General features: G+C 44.3%; 1 protein-coding gene across 3 annotated transcripts in view; it reads left to right on the plus strand.

Moving 5' to 3' along the window:
• The window catches only part of LOC135918350 (inhibitor of nuclear factor kappa-B kinase subunit alpha-like), a 90,159-nt gene that overhangs the window by 20,679 nt on the left and 47,338 nt on the right, over window positions 1-22,142 (plus strand). For all 3 annotated transcript variants that reach the window (XM_065452023.1, XM_065452022.1, XM_065452024.2), the window contains exons 6-9: window positions 12,283-12,407; window positions 12,605-12,712; window positions 14,689-14,809; window positions 19,654-19,848. In XM_065452023.1, coding sequence (XP_065308095.1) covers window positions 12,283-12,407; window positions 12,605-12,712; window positions 14,689-14,809; window positions 19,654-19,848 — 549 coding nt within the window. The remainder of the gene's footprint in view (window positions 1-12,282; window positions 12,408-12,604; window positions 12,713-14,688; window positions 14,810-19,653; window positions 19,849-22,142) is intronic.

Genomic DNA, 22,142 nt, shown 5'->3' on the forward strand with positions numbered 1-22,142 from the left:
TTAAGCTCTTGTGTAGCACACTCTGTATAGGCCTTGGCAGGGGTAAGTAAGATTTAAATGTAGAACACCTCTATATATTATTCATGGTACTACAGAAAAAACAAAATAGTAAATGGGATCAATGTCTGAAGGGATTGTGATGCATTATGATATGTGGATTGAGACGGAACCTTTAGAGACATTTTTTTGGCCAGCAAAACGCTTGATTGAAACACGTATAGGTGAGACTCTACTGAATGTTTAGCCGTAATTAACAATAGCAGCAACACACCTCAGCTTGATATTTTTAGAGCCTTGAAGTTGAGAACATTGAAGTCCATTAATTCATAGCCATTGCAAAGTTCCTGTGGCTTGAGTGTTACAGCTAAAGACCAATGCTTGTATCATTTGCTATGTGACACCTCATGACCTATTATAGAAAAGGCAGCACAGTTAGCAGCTTGTAACAAAATAGTCTGTAGGTTAGTGTACAGGGTCCATTATGCAAGTAATGCGCTTGATTTTATTATGACGCAACTATCCATGGCAGCGCAGTAAAACCAGTCGGGAAATGTGGCGAGGGTTCTGCCCTGCCAACGCAGCCGGTCGCCAGTTTACTCTGAGCAGTGTGAGCAGACAACACGGCGCGATGGAGCGTTCGCTTGAACAGCGATGCGCTATAAAGTTTTGCGTGAAGCGCCTTCAAGGATGACTGCATTTCAAGGTCACAGTCCGGTAGGTGCCACCTTCCGGACTGGTTCAAGGAGGGCCGGAAGGAGGTCACCGACGAACCCCGTTCTAGACGCCCAACAACGACCAGAACCGATGAAAACATAGATCGTGTGCGCGAAGTTTTGTGTTCCGACCGTCGATTGAGCATCCAGCAAATTGCTGGCACCCTACAAATGTCCACATCTGGGGTACATGGAATAGTGACTGAGGATCTGCAAATGCGCAAGGTCTGCACAAAGCTTGGGCCAAAAGTGTTGACGGAAGATCAGAAAGAACTTTGAGTCTTGCACTGTAAAGAATTGTTGGATTTAATTCAAAATAAGCCATACTTTCTTAACCCTGTCATAACCGGAGCCGAATCCTGGATGTTCGAGTACGACCCAGAATCGAAAAGGCAGAGCAGCGAGTGGCACACAAAATCATCCCCCCGCCCCAATAAAGCGTGAATGAGCAAGTCTCGCATCAAAACGGTGCTCATTGTCTTCTTTGACACCCAAGGAATTGTACATTTTGAGCTTTTACTGTAGGGAGAAACTGTTAACTCAGTCTTTTACCTAGAGTAGCTCAAGAGATTGAAACGCTGGGTCGCGCTCGTGAGGGCTGACATCAAAGACACGGTCAAGCTCCACCATGACAATGCCCCCAGCCACACATCCTTCATCGTTACCAACTTCCTGGCCCGGAGCAACACCCCGATGGTCCTCCATCCCCCTTACAGTCCCAACTTGGCTCTGTGCGACTTTTTTTTTGTTTCTGTGACTGAAAAGAGCGCTGAAAGGAAAGCATCAGGAGACCGTGGATAACATCCAAAAGCATGTTACAGCGTTCCTGGGAGACATTCCAGTCTCGGTCTTTCAGGGTGCCTTCCGGGCGGGGCAGACGTGTCTCCGCAAGTGTATTGATGCAGAGGGAGAGTATTTTGAAGAATGTCAACCATTTGTACAGGTCTGGTGAATAAATCAATTTTTCCCAGAAAATTGAAGCAGTGCGAGATCTTACCCTCCGCTCTGCCCCGCGCCACGGCATAGCGGTACTCCCTGAGAACAGAGACTCCCCTTCCACATACAATGAAATCACGAAGTATTACCTTCGTAATCGCAGAGCTTACAGTTTGCCGCATCCTAAATTAAACAAGGCTCAGGCACTTACATTACGCTTACTACAGACTGGTACTTATCCTTGCCCACGGAGACTGAACATTGCCAAGATTGTGGTGCTTTATCCACGCTCGAACACATGCTCTGGTCTTGCGAAAGAATTGAAGACTCGGCGATCAAGGATGCGTCCAGATGGGAGGCTGCACTTCGCAGCCCGGACCTGGATGAACAGTTCTGGGCTGTCCAGCAGGCTCACGACGTGGCCGTGAGGCTTGGCCTTCGGGTCCCGACGTGGGAGCGGCCCACTTAGTGGTTAATTATCACTACTTGCAGGACCAAATAAAGTTTTCCATCCATCCATCCATCCCAGAAAATGCGCATTACTTTCATAATGGACCCTGTATGAAACTCTAAAATGGAAATTCTGGCTAGTTGGTCTTGCATGACAGATGTTTCCCAGTGCATTAGATAAGGGATGACCATAGAAACAAGACTTGTGTAGTTATTTCTGCAGTTGTCAAAACCTCTGTAAGATTTGTTTTCCCTTGTATGTACAGTGCTCACGGAATGAAACGCGACACGGAGCATTTAGTAAAACCCTGCATACGTGCAAAGTACGCGAGAGCACCATGTCATGTCGCAAGGAATTTGGTCACCAAAGGTGACGAGGACTACGATGTAAGTGTACGCACCGAAATTACGTCGATGTGACACGAACTACAGCCGGTGGAAGCGAAAGTTTGCGCATTACTTAGCCCTAAATTGACGCATTTCATTCCATGAGCACTGTACACATCATGTGACACAGTCAACTTTTGTTACAACAAAATGTATAATGCTGATAAATAACAAAGCGATCATAATTCTCCTTAACATGCTCATAAAATCCCATGCATTCAAAATTACATTTAGCAAAATTAAAAATTCCTAGAAATGCATATAAGGGGCTTCTTTTAATTCAGAATGAAAGCTTAGTGACTCTTTCGTGCTGATTAGGCCTAAATCTGGTGGTGCACGGTACTGCTAGCAACTCGCCTCATAAGGCACTTCAGAACTGCTGAGTTGGCGATTTATATTATGTGTGCATGGCATGCTACAGTCGAGCCCACTTATAACAGTATCCAAGTGCCAAGAAAATTCCATTGTTATAATCAGTATAATTGTTATACCCGGATTACAGGAAGAAAAGCTGAAGTGACAAGCATTCAAACATTTTAATTAGAAACAAGTGCAGTCGAACCCACTTGTAGCATTACTGGTTTTAACTATAATACCCGGATGTAATAATGACCAGCTGTGGCATTGTGAACTTGTGTCTGTGTTCTACGGTGAAATTAACTGCTTACTACAATGTTCCCATGCCGTATTATTGGCTGTAACAATTAAATCTGGCTACTGGGTTCCTGCGCCGAAAATAAAGGGAACACGAAAGGGGGGGGGGGAGAGGAGGAGAATGCAAGCCGCTTCGCCACACTTGCCTTTGTGCCACACGCCCTGCGCACCATACCTTCGTCATCCCTCTTCCATCTCTCTTCCACTCCTTCAACGTTGGCGCGAGGGTGTAAGCGAGACAGGATAGGGGCGCACTGTGCTGCATGCACAAAGGCATGCTGTGCGATGTACGCTACATATATGTGGATTTGAAGAAAAGGCTCTCATTCTTTTGTTTTTCCGGGATGTGCTGCACAAAGGCAGGTATGGCAAAGTGGCTTGGATTTTTTTTTTCTCTCTCTTCCTTTTTTTGTTGTTGCAAGGATTTTGCTTTCTCTTTTCTGTCAACGTACCAGCACGCACCCACTAGCCAGATTTAATTCTTATAATCGATAATGTGGCATGGCAGCATTGTAGTAAGCGGTTTGTTTTATAGAACACGTGCAAAATAGACGGTGCATTGGCTGCTCACTGTTATATCCAATATATTGTTAAATATAGTATCGTTATAAGTAGGTTCGACTGTAGTGCCATTGCCACTCCTGTCATTCGTCCAATCCAATTTGCAGGTTGTGCATAGTTTAGGAGGAAGTTCTGTCACACCTAGTTGGGTGCGCTTGGCCCATTCTGGATCGTTGGTGTCTTCTTGTGCTAGTTATTTTTTTATTTTATAATTTTGTTCGATGTAGTAGCTTTTACTGCTTCGAAAGGGAACGCGTGATACCCTTTTTGAGGCCTTCATACTAAATTAATTCTGGTATTTTACGTACCAGAACTATAATATGATTGTGAGTCATGCCATAGGAGGGGACTCCGGATAAATTTGGCCACTTTGGGTTCTTTAATGTGCACCTTAAATATAAGTACACAAGTATTTTTGCATTTCGCCACGATCAAAAAGTGGATGGAAACTGAACCCGCAACCTCTTGCTTTTATCAGCACAATGCCATAGCTACTGCAATGGGCAGCCGTGGCATAGCAGAAGTAATAGTACATGCAAGTCAGTTTTTGTGTTTTATATCATTGGCAATTATATAGACACTCAAGGTGATCTTTTGCCGTTGGTATCGCCATAACATTCCGTGTAAAGTTCAAGTATGATAAGGTCCTATCGCACACCATGCCATACGCTGTGGGTACTAGGGAAAGGCATCTGAGGGTGAGCCAAAAAGGATGGTGGCTTGATACGTGCCCACTCTTGGAGATCATGTGATAAAGTGCACAAAATGTAGGGGGGGGGGAGGTGAGCGCGCAGTACTGTAAACAAGTGCACGCTAAGGGAGCAGGTTAGCTTGCGTCTTCTCCGCTAGCCCTGCTATGGCTGTGTATCGCTGTCCACCCAGCTGAGTGCGCACACCACCCGCGTCCTAGCTTAGAGGTCATCTCCGGTGGGTGCAAAGACTGGGCAAGCTAAGGTGGTTGGTGGCGGCATGTACGCTACCTTCCCGGGCACCTAGTGCTGGAGGTTGCGTAATCTCATGTTGGAGACGCCTTGAAGCAAGTTGGAGCAGAAGCATTCGCTCCCCACTGTGCGCTCTTCATCACTCGAGCATTGTGGCTACAAGTGTTCACTGTCATCAAGTGAGAATTGTTCATATTTGCCTGCGTATGTGACGCCATGCTTGTTAATTTAATTAGTAAGCAAATGTTTACTGCAATTTATATGGCCGATAAATTTACTAACCTTATTTCATGTAGTTGTCTAATACTTTTCTATTGCTATGAGTGTTTCACCTTTCTGGTGAAACTTTGACTTATGTGCTATAGACCAGAACACGCTAGTCTCGCACCCAGACTAACCGAACGCATACTCTCGCACCCGGGTTGCCCGGTCGACCGGCGCTATTTTGTACTGGGCTGCCAAAGTGTGTTCGCCGGCGACCAGTAGACATGGCAAGCGCCAGCTCTAGGGCTCCAAAGTGCGGAAATGTGCCCGTTCACACGGATCCAAAGTAGAAGAAGTCATCTGGGCATCATTGTGTCGTGTTTGGATGCCAAAACAACCAGCGGAAAAGGAGCAGGTTGCTTAGCGCTGTTTGCGAAGAGCACAACACACGTAGGGAATCGTGCCGGTGCGGTGTTTTCAGCCTGCGCCGATTTCCATCCGCAACGAAGAATGCCAAGCTGCGCCACCGGTGGATAGCTGCAGTGAATAGGAAGAACTACCAACCCAGTGAAAATGCACGAGTGAGTATTCGATCTGTGTATATTTTGGTGCCACGTTCAACTTTGCGCCCTACAAACGTAATACACAAGTTTGCTCCGAGCACTTTCTGGGCAACAAGCCTACAGAGCAGAATCCCGCGCCGGTGCTTCGCCTTGGCTATAACAAAAAGGCAAGCCTTTTCGTGTTTTCATTCAGGCAAAGCTCCCGACGGTTAAGCGGAACAGTTGAGTGTGCGGTTAGCGATACTTGCAGCTGGTGCACGGAATGACCATTAAGCGTGAACGACAAGTTGTAGGCCTTGCTGGTGAGCGTTATTGCTAATGAAAGTAAACCGAAGTCTGCTCGTCACGTAGCATGCGTCCACAAAAACGTAAACGATGACTACTCGTCGCCGAAGGTGTTCTTGCAGCGCACCTACCTTTACGAGCTGGTGTTGCAGGTGTCATTCGTAACGAATTCATTTGAGCCTCCTGAGCTCTAAACTGCGTGCGGGCTGTTATGCGGGGCAAAGCACAAAATATTTCCGTTCATATGGCGAGGAAAATAAGGTGCTTAATTATTCTTGTATTTTGTAACAAAATTTTGATCGTTCTCACTAGTTTTTTTTTACTGTTTTCTTTTCTAAGGGAGCGCCAACAATCCGATGGCCTCGCACAAGCGAAACAGGTCTGGTACCAGGTAGCTGCAGTTGGTGGGGCTAATTTCTTGGAATGCAGGTGCGGTTGTTGTCTTGTACCAAAGGGGTCCTGATGATGCAGCTTTAAGTAGGGATGGTAATTTTACGTGCCCTGTCATGGTTTGTGCAACTGTACAACACCTGCATCTGTCATGCTCGCCCTGTTATACGGGCTTTGACTGCACATGTAGTTGAACATTATAACTACTGTAGTACCTCATTTTCCAATGAGTGCAGGTTTAGCATCATATGCTGCTTGTTCGAATGCTGTAGGCTTTTGTTCTGAATGTTGTACTCTTAAGTGGTTGCACGATACAATTGGCCTGGTGTATTTTCTATTTCATTTTGAGAGGACTTTATATCTTCGCAAAAGTGATGGCATGGGAAAGAACTACAGCCCTTCTTACTATAACATCTATTTTGTTTTCAGTATGAAGGTGGTGAAGGGCAGGCGTCTGCTAACCAGGCAGTCAAACGACCTCGCCAGTTGGTTGCCAAGCGCGGCCAACCCAGTAGAGACCATTACAAACAAGACCAAACTGAAAGTGCAGATGACAGTGTTCTGCGTGCTTTAATAATATATGGCACCAACACAGTGCTGTAAATTCCTTCACAGGTTACGTGCCAAAAAGCTTACAGGTGTTCTAGCATATAGCGCGCGGTTTGTACAAACGTAATAGCGTACCTACCCGATGTATTCGCTTCTGCAGTCTGCACAGCACTCAGTGTGTCCATTGTGGACTTGCACGAGGTCTTGAAGTTTGATTGAATCCAGACAGCGAAAATGACAGGTTAGAAAAAACGTGAAACACGCCTTCCACCCAGCTAAAAAGCCCAAGTTTCGCTTTCGCGCCGGGTCGCATCTCCCGGCGTGGCAGCCCAGGCCTGCTACTTCGCGGCGCTTGGGATAGATGGCGCGACCGGCGCTCATCAATATGGCGGCACCCTTTGAATTCACGGTGTTCTGGTGTATACAGCATTAGTTATGTTGTGGATTTCGGGTTCCTATGAAAGATGCATCTGTTTTTATGACAGCAAAGTGCGGTGCGCTGTAATCCTAAATTGTCTTTTGTGCTGTGAAATTATAACTTACCTGCTACTGACTGAAACCATATATTTAAGTCCTGTCAGCATGGCAGAAATTTACTAATCAGTTTGTTTCATGTCTTCTGCATTCTGTTGTTTTGGTGTCTGATTGTATGTTGCTCATCAAGAAGTGCCTTAGTGCACTCCTGTTGTCATTTTAGCACAGCTCTAATACCAACCTAGCATTTATTCATTCTATACCCCATCTCAGTAGTTCCTTGCAGCACTGAGGAAGCTGCGAGACTTAGCCAATAAGAAGTCCGAACGCTCCTTCTGCAAGATGTGTTCTTCCACACCGTGCTGTCAGCTCAGCATCTGCCTTGCCATCCTGTTGATACATGCTCTACGGATAGGGAATTGACAGAACAAATATTTAGGCATTTGTAACCATAAACTGTGTTTACACGGATGCGGCAACAGGGCTTCACTTCATCTGTACACTTTCTCAGCAGTTCTTTGCTGCCTCCTTCATCATCATCATCATCATCATCATCCTGGTTACACCCACTGCAGGGCAAAGGCGTCTCCCATATTTCTCCAACAACCCCGGTCATCTACTAATTGTGGCTACGCCGTCCCTGCAAACTTCTTAATCTCATCCGCCCACCTAACTTTCTGCCGCCCCCTGCTACGCTTCTCTTCCCTTGGGATCTAGTCCGTAACCCTTAATGACCATCGGTTATCTTCCCTCCTCATTACATGTCCTGCCCATGCCCATTTCTTTTTCTTGATTTCAACTAAGATGTCATTAACTCGCGTTTGTTCCCTGACCCAATCTGCTCTTTTCTTATCCCTTAACGTTACACCTATCATTCTTCTTTCCATAGCTCGTTGCGTCGTCCTCAATTTGAGTAGAACTCTTTTCGTAAGCCTCCAGGTTTCTGCCCCGTAGGTGAGTACTGGTAAGACACAGCTGTTATACACTTTTCTCTTGAGGGATAATGGCAACCTGCTGTTCATGATCTGAGAATGCCTGCCAAACGCACCCCAGCCCATTCTTATTCTCCTAATTATTTCCGTCTCGTGATCCGGATCTGCCGTCACTACCTGCCCCAAGTAGGTGTATTCCCTTACGACTTCCAGTGCCTCGCTGCCTATTGTAAATTGCTGTTGTCTTCCGAGACTGTTAAACATTACTTTAGTTTTCTGCAGATTAATTTTTAGACCCACTCTTCTGCTTTGCCTCTCCAGGTCAGTGAGCATGCATTGCAATTGGTCCCCTGAGTTACTAAGCAAGGCAATATCATCAGCGATTCGCAAGTTACTAAGGTACTCTCCATTAACTTTTATCCCCAATTCTTCCCAATCAAGGTCTTTGAATACCTCCTGTAAACACGCTGTGAATAGCATTGGGGAGATCGTATCTCCCTGCCTGACGCCTTTCTTTATTGGGATTTTGTTGCTTGCTTTATGGAGGACTATGGTGGCTGTGGAGCCGCTATAGATATCTTTCAGTATTTTTACATACGGCTCGTCTACACACTGATTCCGTAATGCCTCCATGACTGCTGAGGTTTCGACAGAATCAAACGCTTTCTCGCAATCAATGAAAGCTATATATAAGGGTTCGTTATATTCCGCACATTTCTCTATTACCTGATTGATAGTGTGAATATGATCTATTCTTGAGTAGCCTTTACGGAATCCTGCCTGGTCCTTTGCTTGACAGAAGTCTAAGGTGTTCCTGATTCTATTTGCGATTACCTTAGTAAATAGTTTGTAGGCAACGGACAGTAAGCTGATCGGTCTATAATTTTTCAAGTCTTTGGCGTCTCCTTTCTTATGAATTAGGATTATGTTAGCGTTTTTCCAAGATTCCGGTACGCTCGAGGTCATGAGGCATTGCGTATACAGGGTGGCCAGTTTCTCTAGAACAATCTGTCCACCGTCCTTCAACAAATCTGCTGTTACCTGATCCTCCCCAGCTGCCTTCCCCCTTTGCATATCTCCCAAGGCTTTCTTTACTTCTTCCGGCGTTACCTTTGGGACTTCGAATTCCTCTATACTATTTTCCCTTCCATTATCGTCGTGGGTGCCACTGGTACTGTATAAATCTCTATAGAACTCCTCAGCCACTTGAACTATCTCATCCATATTAGTAATGATATTGCCGGCTTTGTCTCTTAACGCATACATCTGATTCTTGCCGATTCCTAGTTTCTTCTTCACTGTTTTTAGGCTTCCTCCGTTCCTGAGAACATGTTCCATTCTATCCATATTATACTTCCTTATGTCAGCTGTCTTACGCTTGTTGATTAACTTCGAAAGTTCTGCCAGTTCTATTCTAGCTGTAGGGTTAGAGGCTTTCATACATTGGCGTTTCTTGATCAGATCTTTCGTCTCCTGCGATAGTTTACTGGTATCCTGCCTAATGGAGTTACCACCGACTTCCATTGCACACTCCTTAATGATGCCCACAAGATTGTCGTTCATTGTTTCAACACTAAGGTCCTCTTCCTGAGTTAAATCTGAATACCTGTTCTGTAGCTTGATCTGGAATTCTTCTATTTTCCCTCTTACCGCCAACTCATTAATCGGCTTCTTATGTACTAGTTTCTTCCGTTCCCTCCTCAGGTCTACACTAATTCGAGTTCTTACCATCCTGTGGTCACTGCAGCACACTTTGCCGACCACGTCCACATCTTGTATGATGCCAGGGTTAGCGCAGAGTATGAAGTCTATTTCATTTCTAGTCTCGCCGTTCGGGCTCCTCCACGTCCACTTTCGGCTATCCCGCTTGCGGAAGAAGGTATTCATTATCCTCATATTATTCTGTTCCGCAAAATCTACTAATAACTCTCCCCTGCTATTCCTAGCGCCTATGCCATAATCCCCCACTGCCTTGTCTCCAGCCTGCTTCTTGCCTACCTTGGCATTAAAGTCGCCCATTAGTATAGTGTATTTAGTTTTCACTCTACCCATCGCCGATTCCACGTCTTCATAGAAGCTTTCGACTTCCTGGTCATCATGACTGGATGTAGGGGCGTAGACTTGTACAATCTTCATTTTGTACCTCTTATTAAGTTTCACAACAAGACTTGCCACCCTCTCGTTAATGCTATAGAATTCCTGTATGTTACCAGCTATATTCTTATTAATCAGGAATCCGACTCCTAGTTCTCTTCTCTCCGCTAAGCCCCTGTAGCACAGGACGTGCCCGCTTTTTAGCACTGTATATGCTTCTTTTGGCCTCCTAACTTCACTGAGCCCTATTATATCCCATTTAGTGCCCTCTAATTCCTCCAGTAGCACTGCTAGACTCGCTTCACTAGATAACGTTCTAGCGTTAAACGTTCCCAGGTTCATATTCCATTGGCGGCCTGTCCGGAGCCAGTGATTCTTAGCACCCTCTGCTGCGTTGCAGGTCTGACCACCGCCGTGGTCAGTTGCTTTGCAGCTGCTGGGGACTGAGGGCCGGGGTTTGATTGTTGTGTTCATATAGGAGGTTGTGGCCAAGTACTGCACCAGGGTGGCCAATCCTGCTCTGGTGAGGGAGTGCGTTACCGGTTCTGGTCACCGGGATCAGGCCACACTCCAGGCCTGTTTGTGCAATTTTATCAACACGCGGATTTAAAAAAATTTTTTTTTTTAATCCGGTGGAAAATTGCCGGCACCGGGATTCGAACCACGGACCTCTTGCACGCGAGGTGGGTGTTCTACCTCTACGCCACCGCTGCAACTGTAGTAACAGTGAACACCCCTATAATGGTTCACCCATGCCACATCATCTGCTCGCCATCTATCTGACATTTGCTCACCACCATCATCCCATAGCACACCAGAGTGGCATAGTAAACTAATTATGCAGTGAAAAATTGGGTCTTTATAACGTTTTGCACCATCAAGGCATCACTAAGATTAATGATGTGACACCATCTGCTAAAACTAAAAATCAAACCACTCTTACAGCCCAGTTTGCCTCTGTAGACCTAGCAGAGTCAGACCAAACAGGTGATCTTAATAATAATGACAAAACATACTTAATGTTTACCCTTACCATGAGATGAGACTAAGATGACATCTTTTACCATTTATTCCTTGCTGTCAGGGCAGAAAGCTAGTATTACAAGTGCAAATTCAGATCGAAGTGGGTGATCTCGGCTGTATGGGCTATATGATGTGTGATGTGAAGGTGGCTGTTACAGTTCCCAACAGTAACTGCCACTGTAATTTGTGGTATATGATGTACATGTGCAAAGGGCCTGACATGTAGCACATCATGTACCTAGCAAAAATAAAACTATCTAATTCTGCCAATAATCAGACATTTATGCCCGGAGCTATATTTTGCTGCACAAGGAGATTTCCTGCGTACACCTTGCATCTCGGCAGTGCTGCAGGTTACTTGTGAGGTGGAGTGTAGTCTATATTTAAATTTGTGTTATATCTGTAATAAATGCAATAAACACAGCTTTTGTCCTCTGTTTTCTTGTTTTGGGAACCTGCTACTAAACTAAAGGCACTGCTACAAATCGTCATTTTACCTGCTGCAAAATCTGCTACAAAATACACTTGGTCATTCCCATAACTGCAAAGGCTTGCAGTGATCTGTCAGCATGCTAACAGAATGCTGAGAAACCAAACCATAGCTAAGAACACAAGGGTGGTAAATCAACCTATTAACTTGACTGCACATGTGCAACTGTTCATCACAGCCACGGTCACATGATGCAGCATGTAGTGCAAGCAGCGAAAATAAAGTGTTTATGTCATGCGCTTCTTTTTTTTTGTTTTCCTTCTGATGTTCTTGGCAGACTTTTGTATCTGCTTCAGCATACCTGGTGGTGGCTCTGCCCACTTCCATCTAGGTGGGCAGTGTTGCCCTTGAAAGTGTACAATGGTTATAACAAAGTAATTTTTCTCCTTCCACTCTGGTTCAGTAAGCTTTTACTGTGGTATAGATTGTTTGTGCTTTCTTGAAATTAACTTGTTTTACTAGTGGTAATTTTCTCATCATGTTCCATGCATGTGCCTATCTTTATGCGGTTTGCTAGTAAAGCATACATTAAACCAGTTCCACAATCTTGTGTCAAAGTAGCTAATGTCATAAGCGACATTTAAAATGAAGACGTTTACCAGTGAACGCTTTCTCTCTCTCTCTCTTTTTAATTAGGCACCTGAGCTCTTTGAGAAGAAACCCTACACCAGGGCAGTGGATCTTTGGAGCCTGGGCATCCTTGCGTATGAAGTCATCGTAGGACAGCGGCCATTTTCTCCAACAGCTTCCCCTGCACAGTGGTAGGTGCACTTGGATTGTGGAAGTGCCTGCAGCAATTGCCATATGCACATTTTTGTTGGTATTGTGTAGCTTCTGTTCCAATACATAAATGTGGATCTGTCTTTCCCATTGGTGGTAACTGCTGTGGGTTGGGGCTAACGTGGTGTACATCTGCTATTGTATTTGCTTTACTTCTTGTGTCAATTCCTTGTCCCAGGATTCCTTTAGTGCATAATAAGAAGAGTGGCGATATTCGAGGAGACATAGCACCTAATGGAGAGCGTTGTTATTGGAAGACCCTTCCTGTTGAAACTTGCTTGACCAGGTGAGTGGTTCTTGATTGACAGCTATGGTGCCTAGAAAATCTGCTGGATATGTTAATAGAAACAAATACTTTGGGTTAAAGTGGCTAGCAGTAATATGTGGAAGTGTCTCATAAGCACTAGTAGTAAAATTCTGCTGCAGTGAAAACTGCACACAGGATTTGCTGATTGCAGATGGTTTGTGGTGGAGAGTCCACTAGCTCTGTTGCTTAGGGTGGTTGTCATTACAACACCTGCAAAATATAAGAGTTGCCTAGGCAGTACTTTGGGGTTCATGCTGCTTTTCAGCACAACATGTTACATCAGTTACTGTACTGCAATCACAGACATCTACATAGCAGTTTATTGCACAGCATAATAAACATTGTTTAAGAACATGATCTGTGAAGCAGTGGTATTTGGGATATTTTACTTGCTCACGCTCAGTCTACAAATCTCATTCTGTACAAATTCTTTATTGTTAAATCTTCTTTTCTTTATTTTTTAACCATTGATACATCACCACATTTGGCTATATAAGTGGTGCATAACAGAACATGCATGGCTGCAGTTCTTAGTAATTGTGCACAGTCAATTACCCTTAATTCCACCTTGACAGGACCGATGAAATCGGCCAAGTTATCTGGCTAGACAAACTAAAGAAGAGCAGAAAAAATGCATAAAGAAACCACCGCTCCATTTTGCAATATTTTCCTGATTCTAACACACCCCCAAATCTAATGTGCACCCCTTTTTCAATGGTTTAGAGTGCAAAATTTTAGGTAAAAATGACATTATAGCTTCTAAACAAAATAGAAATGCAATGTTACCCCATTTTTTACCTAGAAAAATTTTGCATACCTCTGATTCTGGCAATCAGAAAAAGATGAAACCAGTGAAGTTTACCTTCACAGAATAGAAATTTATTTGTACTTTTAATGTCCATCTTCATCGCTTATAGATGGCACTTTATCGCTGCCTACGGACCACAAGTCCTCCATATGGTCCATTGCGCGTTTGATATTCTCTATTTATCAAACAGCTCCGTAATGAAGGAAAACGGAATGGTGGCCCATGCCTGAACTAACCACTTCACTAGTTTGTCCTCCAATGCATCGAATTCTCCGGAATGCCAAAAACATGTAATGCAACTTGTTGCTGCTAGCTTAGCATGTAAAATAACTTGTAATGCGCTTTTGTAATCGTGCACTTAAAGCAGCACGTCATTGTTGCCATCCTACATGAGAACTTGTTCTGTCTCCATCCTGCGGTGGCAATGAGATGAGGCTGGCTCTGACAGTAGTGTTTTGAACATGCTGCAGACACAGTTTTGGTTGCATATCCGATTGCACCATGCAAACAATTTTCTGACCAATTTTTTTAAAAAAGGCACGCTTTAGAATTGGGTAAGTACGGTAATCACTCAATTGTAAGCTGCTATTTTCACTTGAACATTTACCGAGTGCATGCTCGAAATGCCATATTCAGCGATAGATAATGTTTATTCGATGCATTCACTCTCCCTTAGAATTACGAAGACAGGTGTTGTAGCCATCGGGTTTGCAATTAGGGCCCTATTGTGGTCAGGCATGCTTGTGGTAACCAGCCAAGCTCGAATTCAGGGTTGAAATAACGAAAGTCTACTGTAGTATTCATCTGGAAGCAGTAATGCCATAAACTAAAGAATCGACTCATTTCAGACTGAACATTTTGTAATTTTGAGGCTACTGTGTTGACCCCTTTGAAAAACAGGCAATTTCCAAGCTGTCATGTGGCTATGATTGTAACATAAAGGTGATTTCATACTGCTATTGGCAGTACAGAGTCAGCTTTGTGGATCTTTGCTTTCTTCACTCACTGTATATATTTTCTTTGTTGCTTTCTGTGGTACTTATCATACTTATGGGACTGATATGTCGTAGCACTTTCCAAACATTACAATTTGTGTCAAATTGGTTGTCTTGTGGCTCATTTGTGTTCTATTTCTTTACTGGCACAGTGTTTTCAAGAAGGATATCGAGGAGTGGCTTCAAGTTTTACTTGAGACAAAGCCAGATCAGAGGAGTCGCCATCATGGTTTAACAGTATTTGAAATTCTCGGGAAGCTGCTTGCACAACCAGTACGTTTTTTGCTTATTTAATCATTTTTTCTGGTCTTGTTTGCAGTATGCAGGGTGAGGAGTTGTGATCACCTTCTTCAGCCTCGTCTTGCTCTTGATCTTTTTTTTTTTTTAAATACTCCTTGGGGTCTAGGCATGAAAAGGGGTTTAGATGGAAGAACAAAGATCCCCCTTCGCTGGCTGCAACCTCTCTTAATTTAATAAGCCAATTTTTGCTGACTTTATTTGGGAGCCTTACTTGCACTTCATTGGGATGGTGGCCCTTGCATGCTGTGGAACATGGATGAATGTAGTGTCTCAACTGACAGTCCTAGCTGTGTGTGTGGTATGTGTGTGTGAGCGAAAGAGAAAATCGCAGTACCCCATACCCAAAGAGCTTTAAGCAGCATTCAGTCAGCGATGCAGCGATGGCGTAGAGGTAGACCATCCGCCTCGTGTGCAAGAGGACCATGGTTCAAGTCCCGGCACTGCGCAATTTTCCAATGGACAACAACAAAAAAAAAATCCACTTGTTGGTAAAATTGCATAAACAGGCCTGCAGTGCGACCTGATCCCGGTGACCAGAACCGGTAACGCACTCCCTCACCAGAGCAGGTTTGGCCATCCTGGTGCAGTACTTGGCCACAAGGTCCTATCTGAACACAACAATCAAACCCCGGCCCTCGGTCCCCAGCAGCTGCGAAGCAACTGACCACGGCGATGGTCAGACCTGTGACGCAGCAGAGGCTGCTACGAATCTCTGGGTCCAGACAGGCCGCCATTGAAATCTGAACCTGGCAACGTTTAATGCTAGAACGTTATGTAGTGAGGAGAGTCTAGCAGTGCTATTGGAGGAATTAACAGGCAGTAAATGGGATATAATAGGGCTTAGTGAGGTTACGAGGACAAAAGAAGCGTATACAGTGCTAAAAAGTGGTCACGTCCTGTGCTACCGAGGCTCAGCGGAGAGACGAGAACTAGGAGTCGGATTCCTGATTAATAAGGATATAGCTGGTAACATAATGGAATTCTATAGCATTAACGAGAGGGTGGCAGGACTTGTTGTGAAACTTAATAAGAGGAACAAATTGAAGGTCGTACAGGTCTACGCCCCTACATCCAGTCCTGATGACCACGAAGTCGAAAGCTTCTATGAAGACGTGGAATCGGCGATGGGTAAAGTCAAAACAAAGTACACTATGCTGATAGGCGACTTCAGTGCCAGAATAGGCAAAAAGTAGGCTGGAGACAAGTCAGTGGGGCAATATGGCCTAGGTTATAGGAATAGCACGGGAGAGTTATTAATAGAGTTTCCTGAATGGATTAATATGCGGATAATGGATACCTTCTTCCGCAAGCGGCATAACCGAAAGTGGACATGGAGGAGCCCAAATGGCGAGACTAGAAATGAAATAGACTTCATACTCTGCACTAACCCTGGCATCATACAAGATGTGGACGTGCTCGGCAAGGTGCGCTGCAATCACCATAGGATGTTAAGATCTTGAATTAGCCTATACTTGAGCAAGGAACGGAAGAAACTAGTACATAACAAGCCAATCAATGAGTTAGCAGTAAGATGGAAAATAGAGGAATTCCGGATCAAGCTACAGAACAGGTATTCGGCTTTAACTCAGGAAGAGGACCTTAGTGTTGAAGCAATGAATGAAAATCTTATGGGCATCATTAAGGAGTCTGCGATAGAATTCGGTGGTAACTTTGTTAGACAGGATACCAGTAAGCTATCGCAGGAGACGAAAGATCTGATTATAAAACACCAATGTATGAAAGCCTCTAATTCTACAGCTAGAATATAACTGGCAGAACTTTCCAAGTTAATCAACAAGCGTAAGATAGCTGACATAAGGAAGTATAATATGGATAGAATTGAGCATGCTCTTAGGAATGGAAGAAGCCTAAAAGCAGTGAAGAAACTAGGAATAGGCAAGAATCAGGTGCATGCGTTAAGAGACAAAGCCGGTAATATCATTACTAATATGGATAAGATAGTTCACGTGGCTGAGGAGTTCTATAGAGATTTATGCAGTACCAGTGGCACCCACGAAGATAATGGAATAGGGAATAGTCTAGAGGAATTTGACATCCCATAAGTAACACCGGTAGAAGTAAAGAAAGCCTTGGGAGCTTTGCAAAAGGGGAAGGCAGCTGGGGAGGATCAAGTAACAGCAGATTTGTTGAAGGATGGTGGGCACATTGTTCTTGAAAAACTGGCCACCCTGTATACACAATGCCTAATGACCTCGAGTGTACCGGAATCTTGGAAGAATGCCAACATAATCTTAATCCATAAGAAATGGAACGCCAAAGACTTGAAAAATTATAGACCGATCAGTTTACTGTCCTTTGTCTACAAAGTATTTACTAAGGCAGTCGCAAATAGAATCAGGAACACCTTAGACTTGTGTCAACCAAAGAACCAGGGAGGATTTCATAAAGGCTACTCAACAATAGACCATATTCACACTATCAATTAGGTGATAGAGAAATGTGTGGAATATAACCAACCCTTATGTATAGCTTTCATTGATTACGAGAAAGCATTTGATTCAGTCGAAACCTCAGCAGTTATGCAGGTGGTACAGAATCGGGGTGTAGACAAGCCTTATGTAAAAATACTGAAAGAAATACTACGGCCACCGTAGTCCTCCATAAAGAAAGCAACAAAATCGCAATAAAGCAGGGCATCAGGCAAGGAGATGCGATCTCTCCAATGCTATTCACAGCTTGTTTACAGGAGATATTCAGAGACCTTTGGGAAGAATTGGGGGTATGAGTTAATGGAGACTACCTTAGTAACTTGAAATTCGCTGATGATATTGCCTTGCTTAGTAACTCAGGGGACTAATTGCAATGCATGATCACTGACCTGGACAGGCAAAGCAGAAGGGTGGGTCTAAAAATTAATCTGCAGAAAACTAAAGTGATGTTTAACAGTCTTGGAAGAGAACAGCAGTTTATGATAGGTTGTGAGGCACTGGTAGTGGTAAGGGAATACAACTACTTGGGGCAGGTAGTGACCACGCATCCAAATCATGAAACTGAAATAATCAGAAGAATAAGAATGGGCTGGGGTGCATTTGGCAGGCATTCTCAGATCATGAACAGCAGGTTGCCATTATCCCTCAAGAGAGAAGTGTATAACAGCTGTACTCGCCTACGGGGCAGAAACCTGGAGGCTTACGAAAAGGGTTCTACTTAAATTGAGGACGACGCAACGAGCTATGGAAAGAAGAATGATGGGTGTAACGTTAAGGGGGATAAGAAGAGAGCAGATTGGGTGAGGGAACAAACGCGAGTTATTGACACCTTAGTTGAAATCAAGAAAAAAAAATGGGCATGCATGTAATGAGGAGGGAAGATAACCGGTGGTCATTAAGGGTTACGGACTAGATCCCAAGGGAAGAGAAGCGTAGCAGGGGGCGGCAGAAAGTTAGGTGGACAGATGAGATTAAGGAGTTTTCAGGGACAACATCGCCACAATTAGCACATGACCGGGGTAGTTGGAGAAGTATGGGAGAGGCTTTTGGCCCTGCAGTGGGTGTAGCCAGGCTGATGATGATGATGATGATGATTATGATGTGTCGAAAAAGTTGCAGTTTCGCCGGAAAGGCAAAGCATCGATTGTGATAGCAAATTAGCAGACAGCTGTATGAAGTAAGTATAGTACTTTTATCAGCCGTATCAACCTGTAAACATTCGCTTGCTAACTGAATTAACAAGCATGGTGTCAGCGCACGCAGTAAGCGTGTGCATATCACACTTGATGACCATGGACACTCCCTGTCAAAACACTGGTGTGAGGAAACGTGGCCGCAACAGTAGTAAGCAAAGTGACCTTCATGCTGTCTATCACTTCAGCGCAAACTGAGCGCCAAGAGCGCACATCATGCACAAAGCTACAAGCCGCCGACTCACCTAGACTCTGCCCCCAATGCAGATCGCTCAAGATTCAGCCATGCAACTGCACGCAGCTGCTATATGCACAGTTGCAGCCAGAGCATAATGCCACCGCCCCCCCCTCCCTCCGCTCCCCTTGGTGCCTCGCAATGTTAGGTGCCTCATGCGCGGCAGAATACGGCATGCTTCCTCCTCACTTTCCTCCCTTTTAATGTGAGGGCGAGATTGAGCCGCAAGCGTCGGTTCCCTTTGCACGCTTTCACTCGCACATACAGCGTAGGACACATGGCGACGGTGTTATCACCCTTGGACTTTATACGGAACGTCACGGCAACAGCAGAAATTTTCCTATAGTGTCCATATAATTGCTATTGCAATAAAACATTGCTCTCAAGTGACACCTGTGAGTCACTGCCTGAGGAACAATTTCCCACAATAATTTTCAAAATCTGTGATGAAATATAGCTGTGCACGTTTGAAGTATGGTAAACAAGTTGATCCACAATCACTTGCACACTTCCTTTTCTACTTATGCATACACTGGCATGCACTTAGCCTCTGTGGGCCTTCTGGGAGATGTGAGTGCTGTGGGTACCCAACTTTTCGTCAGTGGCTTTCATTGTTTTAATTTTTCTCAGCAAGTCTACACTCTTAACCAATATGGTTGTGCATATGTTTTATTTGCCAGCATCACCAGCGTCTGTAAAGTTGGCAAAGTTCCGCTATAGGTTTTGCACCATTCAAACATGAGCAGGCTGTAATGGGAAAGGTTTGTTCTTTTGCTGCATAGTCTTCTGGGCTACCCATGATGTTCTGTGCAGTGACGTGTTGTGCATGTGAGCCACTTATTAAATGTCCTATTACAACATTTGTTGACTCAAGATGACCAAGCCCATGGCTTTGTTGAAAGCTGTGTGTAAGCTTGTTCAAAAATTGTTTCTTTCCAGACAGTGCATGTGTTCTGCATTGCTAAAATGTCAGTGGTATCAGTTGCATTGAAGAGTGAAGATTCCATCATGGACTGCTTGTCACAAGCCTTGAAGAATGACACAGGAGTAGAGGCTGCCGACCAGCTGTTACTCACTGAAAGTGGAAGAGTCGCAGACATCAAGTACATTAAGGACAACTGCAAGCGATTCCAGGTTTGGGAAAAAAATCCTTAGTCTCATCTCCTTGCTATTACTCATGGGGCAAAGGTGTCAAATAACTGCACTGGCGTATTCACAACTCAGCCTGTATATCAAACCTGAGTGTTTCAAACTATTTTCTCTGTTTAACTGTAGTTGTATCTGTTTAAACCTATGTGTAATAATACGGACACACTGTATGTCACTCAGAAAGTGAACACTCGCTTAATACTTCAATATGAGTATACTTGTTACAAAGTGTCTGAAGTTTACTTTTTATGCATAGATGTGTGCCTAACATGTCAATTGAAGCACAACTTTCCTCACTCACTAGGATGAACTTAAAAACATTGGAGTTATATTTACTTTATTACTAGTTAAGTGTTCCCTTTAAGATTGTACCATACTGAGCTCTTGCACATTTGGTATAGTAAAAATTGCACTGTGCTGCATACAGATAGGGCATGCCTCACTATGACCACTTCTGCTGTGAACTTCCTTCTTGAAAGGTTTTCTGTGGCAGAGCCTCGTCAGCTTAGTGTTGCAATGAGCAGTACATATTTTATTTTTAGAGCATGAACATTAACTAGTGGTAACATTGTTAAGGGATGGCCATTTTTATTGGCAAACATTGAGAAAAAGTTACCAGAAGAATTATTTCATAGTATACTATATTTTAGAAGAGTTAACTGCTGGGCTAGTTGGTGATCTTGCATACTGAAAAGATTTCGCACCAAAAAACAACACACACAAGAAAGACGACGACACCACGGGCGCTACTTCAACTGTTTAATGAGGGTGAAAGCACTCAACATATATAGCCCACCAAAACACCGCGCATGCGTATAACACAACATGGAGTACAAAGTTTTATCAGAGTAAGCGCGATAGAAACTTCAGCTCAGCCTGGTAAAGAAAAACCGATGCATCACTAACACAGTTTGGACCCGCTTTCTTGATGTAGAAGGCTTCCCATGTTTCACGCGATGTCCGATGCCTGCCTCTACCCAAAATCCTCGCATTGCGGAACCGTGGAACACAATCGGTGCAAGCCCTGCAGTGATTGACAAGTCGTTCACCTTCGTTATTTTTTATACCTTTTGCATGTTCCCTAAGCCGGTTGTTCACATAACGCCCCGTCTGTCCAATGTAGGATTTTCCGCAAGACGGAGGAATTTCATATACGACCTTTGTGGCACACTTTACGAAACGCTGGCCATGCTTCTTCTGACAGCCAGGCATTTGGCTTTCGCAAGTTATGCGACGGCTTAGCTGGGCAAGCTTTTGGGGAGCGAAGAACAGCACCGGTACATTATACTGGTTAGCCACTTTTTTCAGGCTGTGCGTGACTTTATGGATGTATGGGACCACTATAGGCCACTCTTTTTTCTTTGGCTCTACCCTGCTTACCCCAACCTTCAGCTTCTTCAAAAGCATTTCTGCCACAGGGACCAAGACCGACTCAGGGGAGCCAGCTGCAATGAGGCTGCCCAATTGGTTGTAAAAACTTGCTTGCATCTCATGCACACACGACTTTCATAGCGATGACTCCAGGCAGAGGTTGGCGATGCCTCTTTTCACTACCTTTGAGTGGGCCGAATTGTATGGCAGGAGCCCTTTTTGCGCACGAGGGGAGTAAGCCCAACAAATGTGCCCATCTGAAAACTTTAGCTGTAAATCATCTACATTGTAAATCAATCTACATTGAACAGACGGGGCGTTGTGTGAACGACCGGCTTAGGGAACATGCAAAAGGTATAAAAAATAATGAAGGTGAGCGACTTGTCAATCACTGCAGGGCTTGCACCGATTGTGTTCCACGGTTCCGCGATGCGAGGATTTTGGGTAGAGGCATGCATCAGACATCACGTGAAACATTGGAAGCTTTCTACATCAAGAAAGCGGGTCCGAACTGTGTTAGTGATACATCGGTTTTTCTTTACGAGACTGAGCTGAAGTTTCTATCGCGTTTACTCTGAAAAAACTTTGTACTCCACGTTGCCTTGTACGCATGTGCGGTGTTTTGGCGGGCTATATATGTTGAGTGCTTTCACCCTCATTAAACAGTTGAAGTAGCACCCGTGGTGTCGTCATGTTTTTTGTGTGTGTTGTTTTTTGGCGCAAAATCTTTTCAGTAGGTATACTATATATTCTCGTGTAAGGGCAGCAGTTCTTTTTTGCCCCCCGTAAGTTTGAGGTGAGCTTTTGTGGGTTTGTGGGTTGAAAACTTATCATGCCTGCTGCCATGTGCAACAACCTTGGGAGGCCTTTATTTTAGCTTCATTTGCCACCCCATTTTTTTGTCAGTG

The sequence above is a fragment of the Dermacentor albipictus genome, chromosome 1, assembly GCF_038994185.2.
Source record: "Dermacentor albipictus isolate Rhodes 1998 colony chromosome 1, USDA_Dalb.pri_finalv2, whole genome shotgun sequence".
NCBI classification, from domain to species: Eukaryota; Metazoa; Arthropoda; class Arachnida; order Ixodida; family Ixodidae; genus Dermacentor; species Dermacentor albipictus.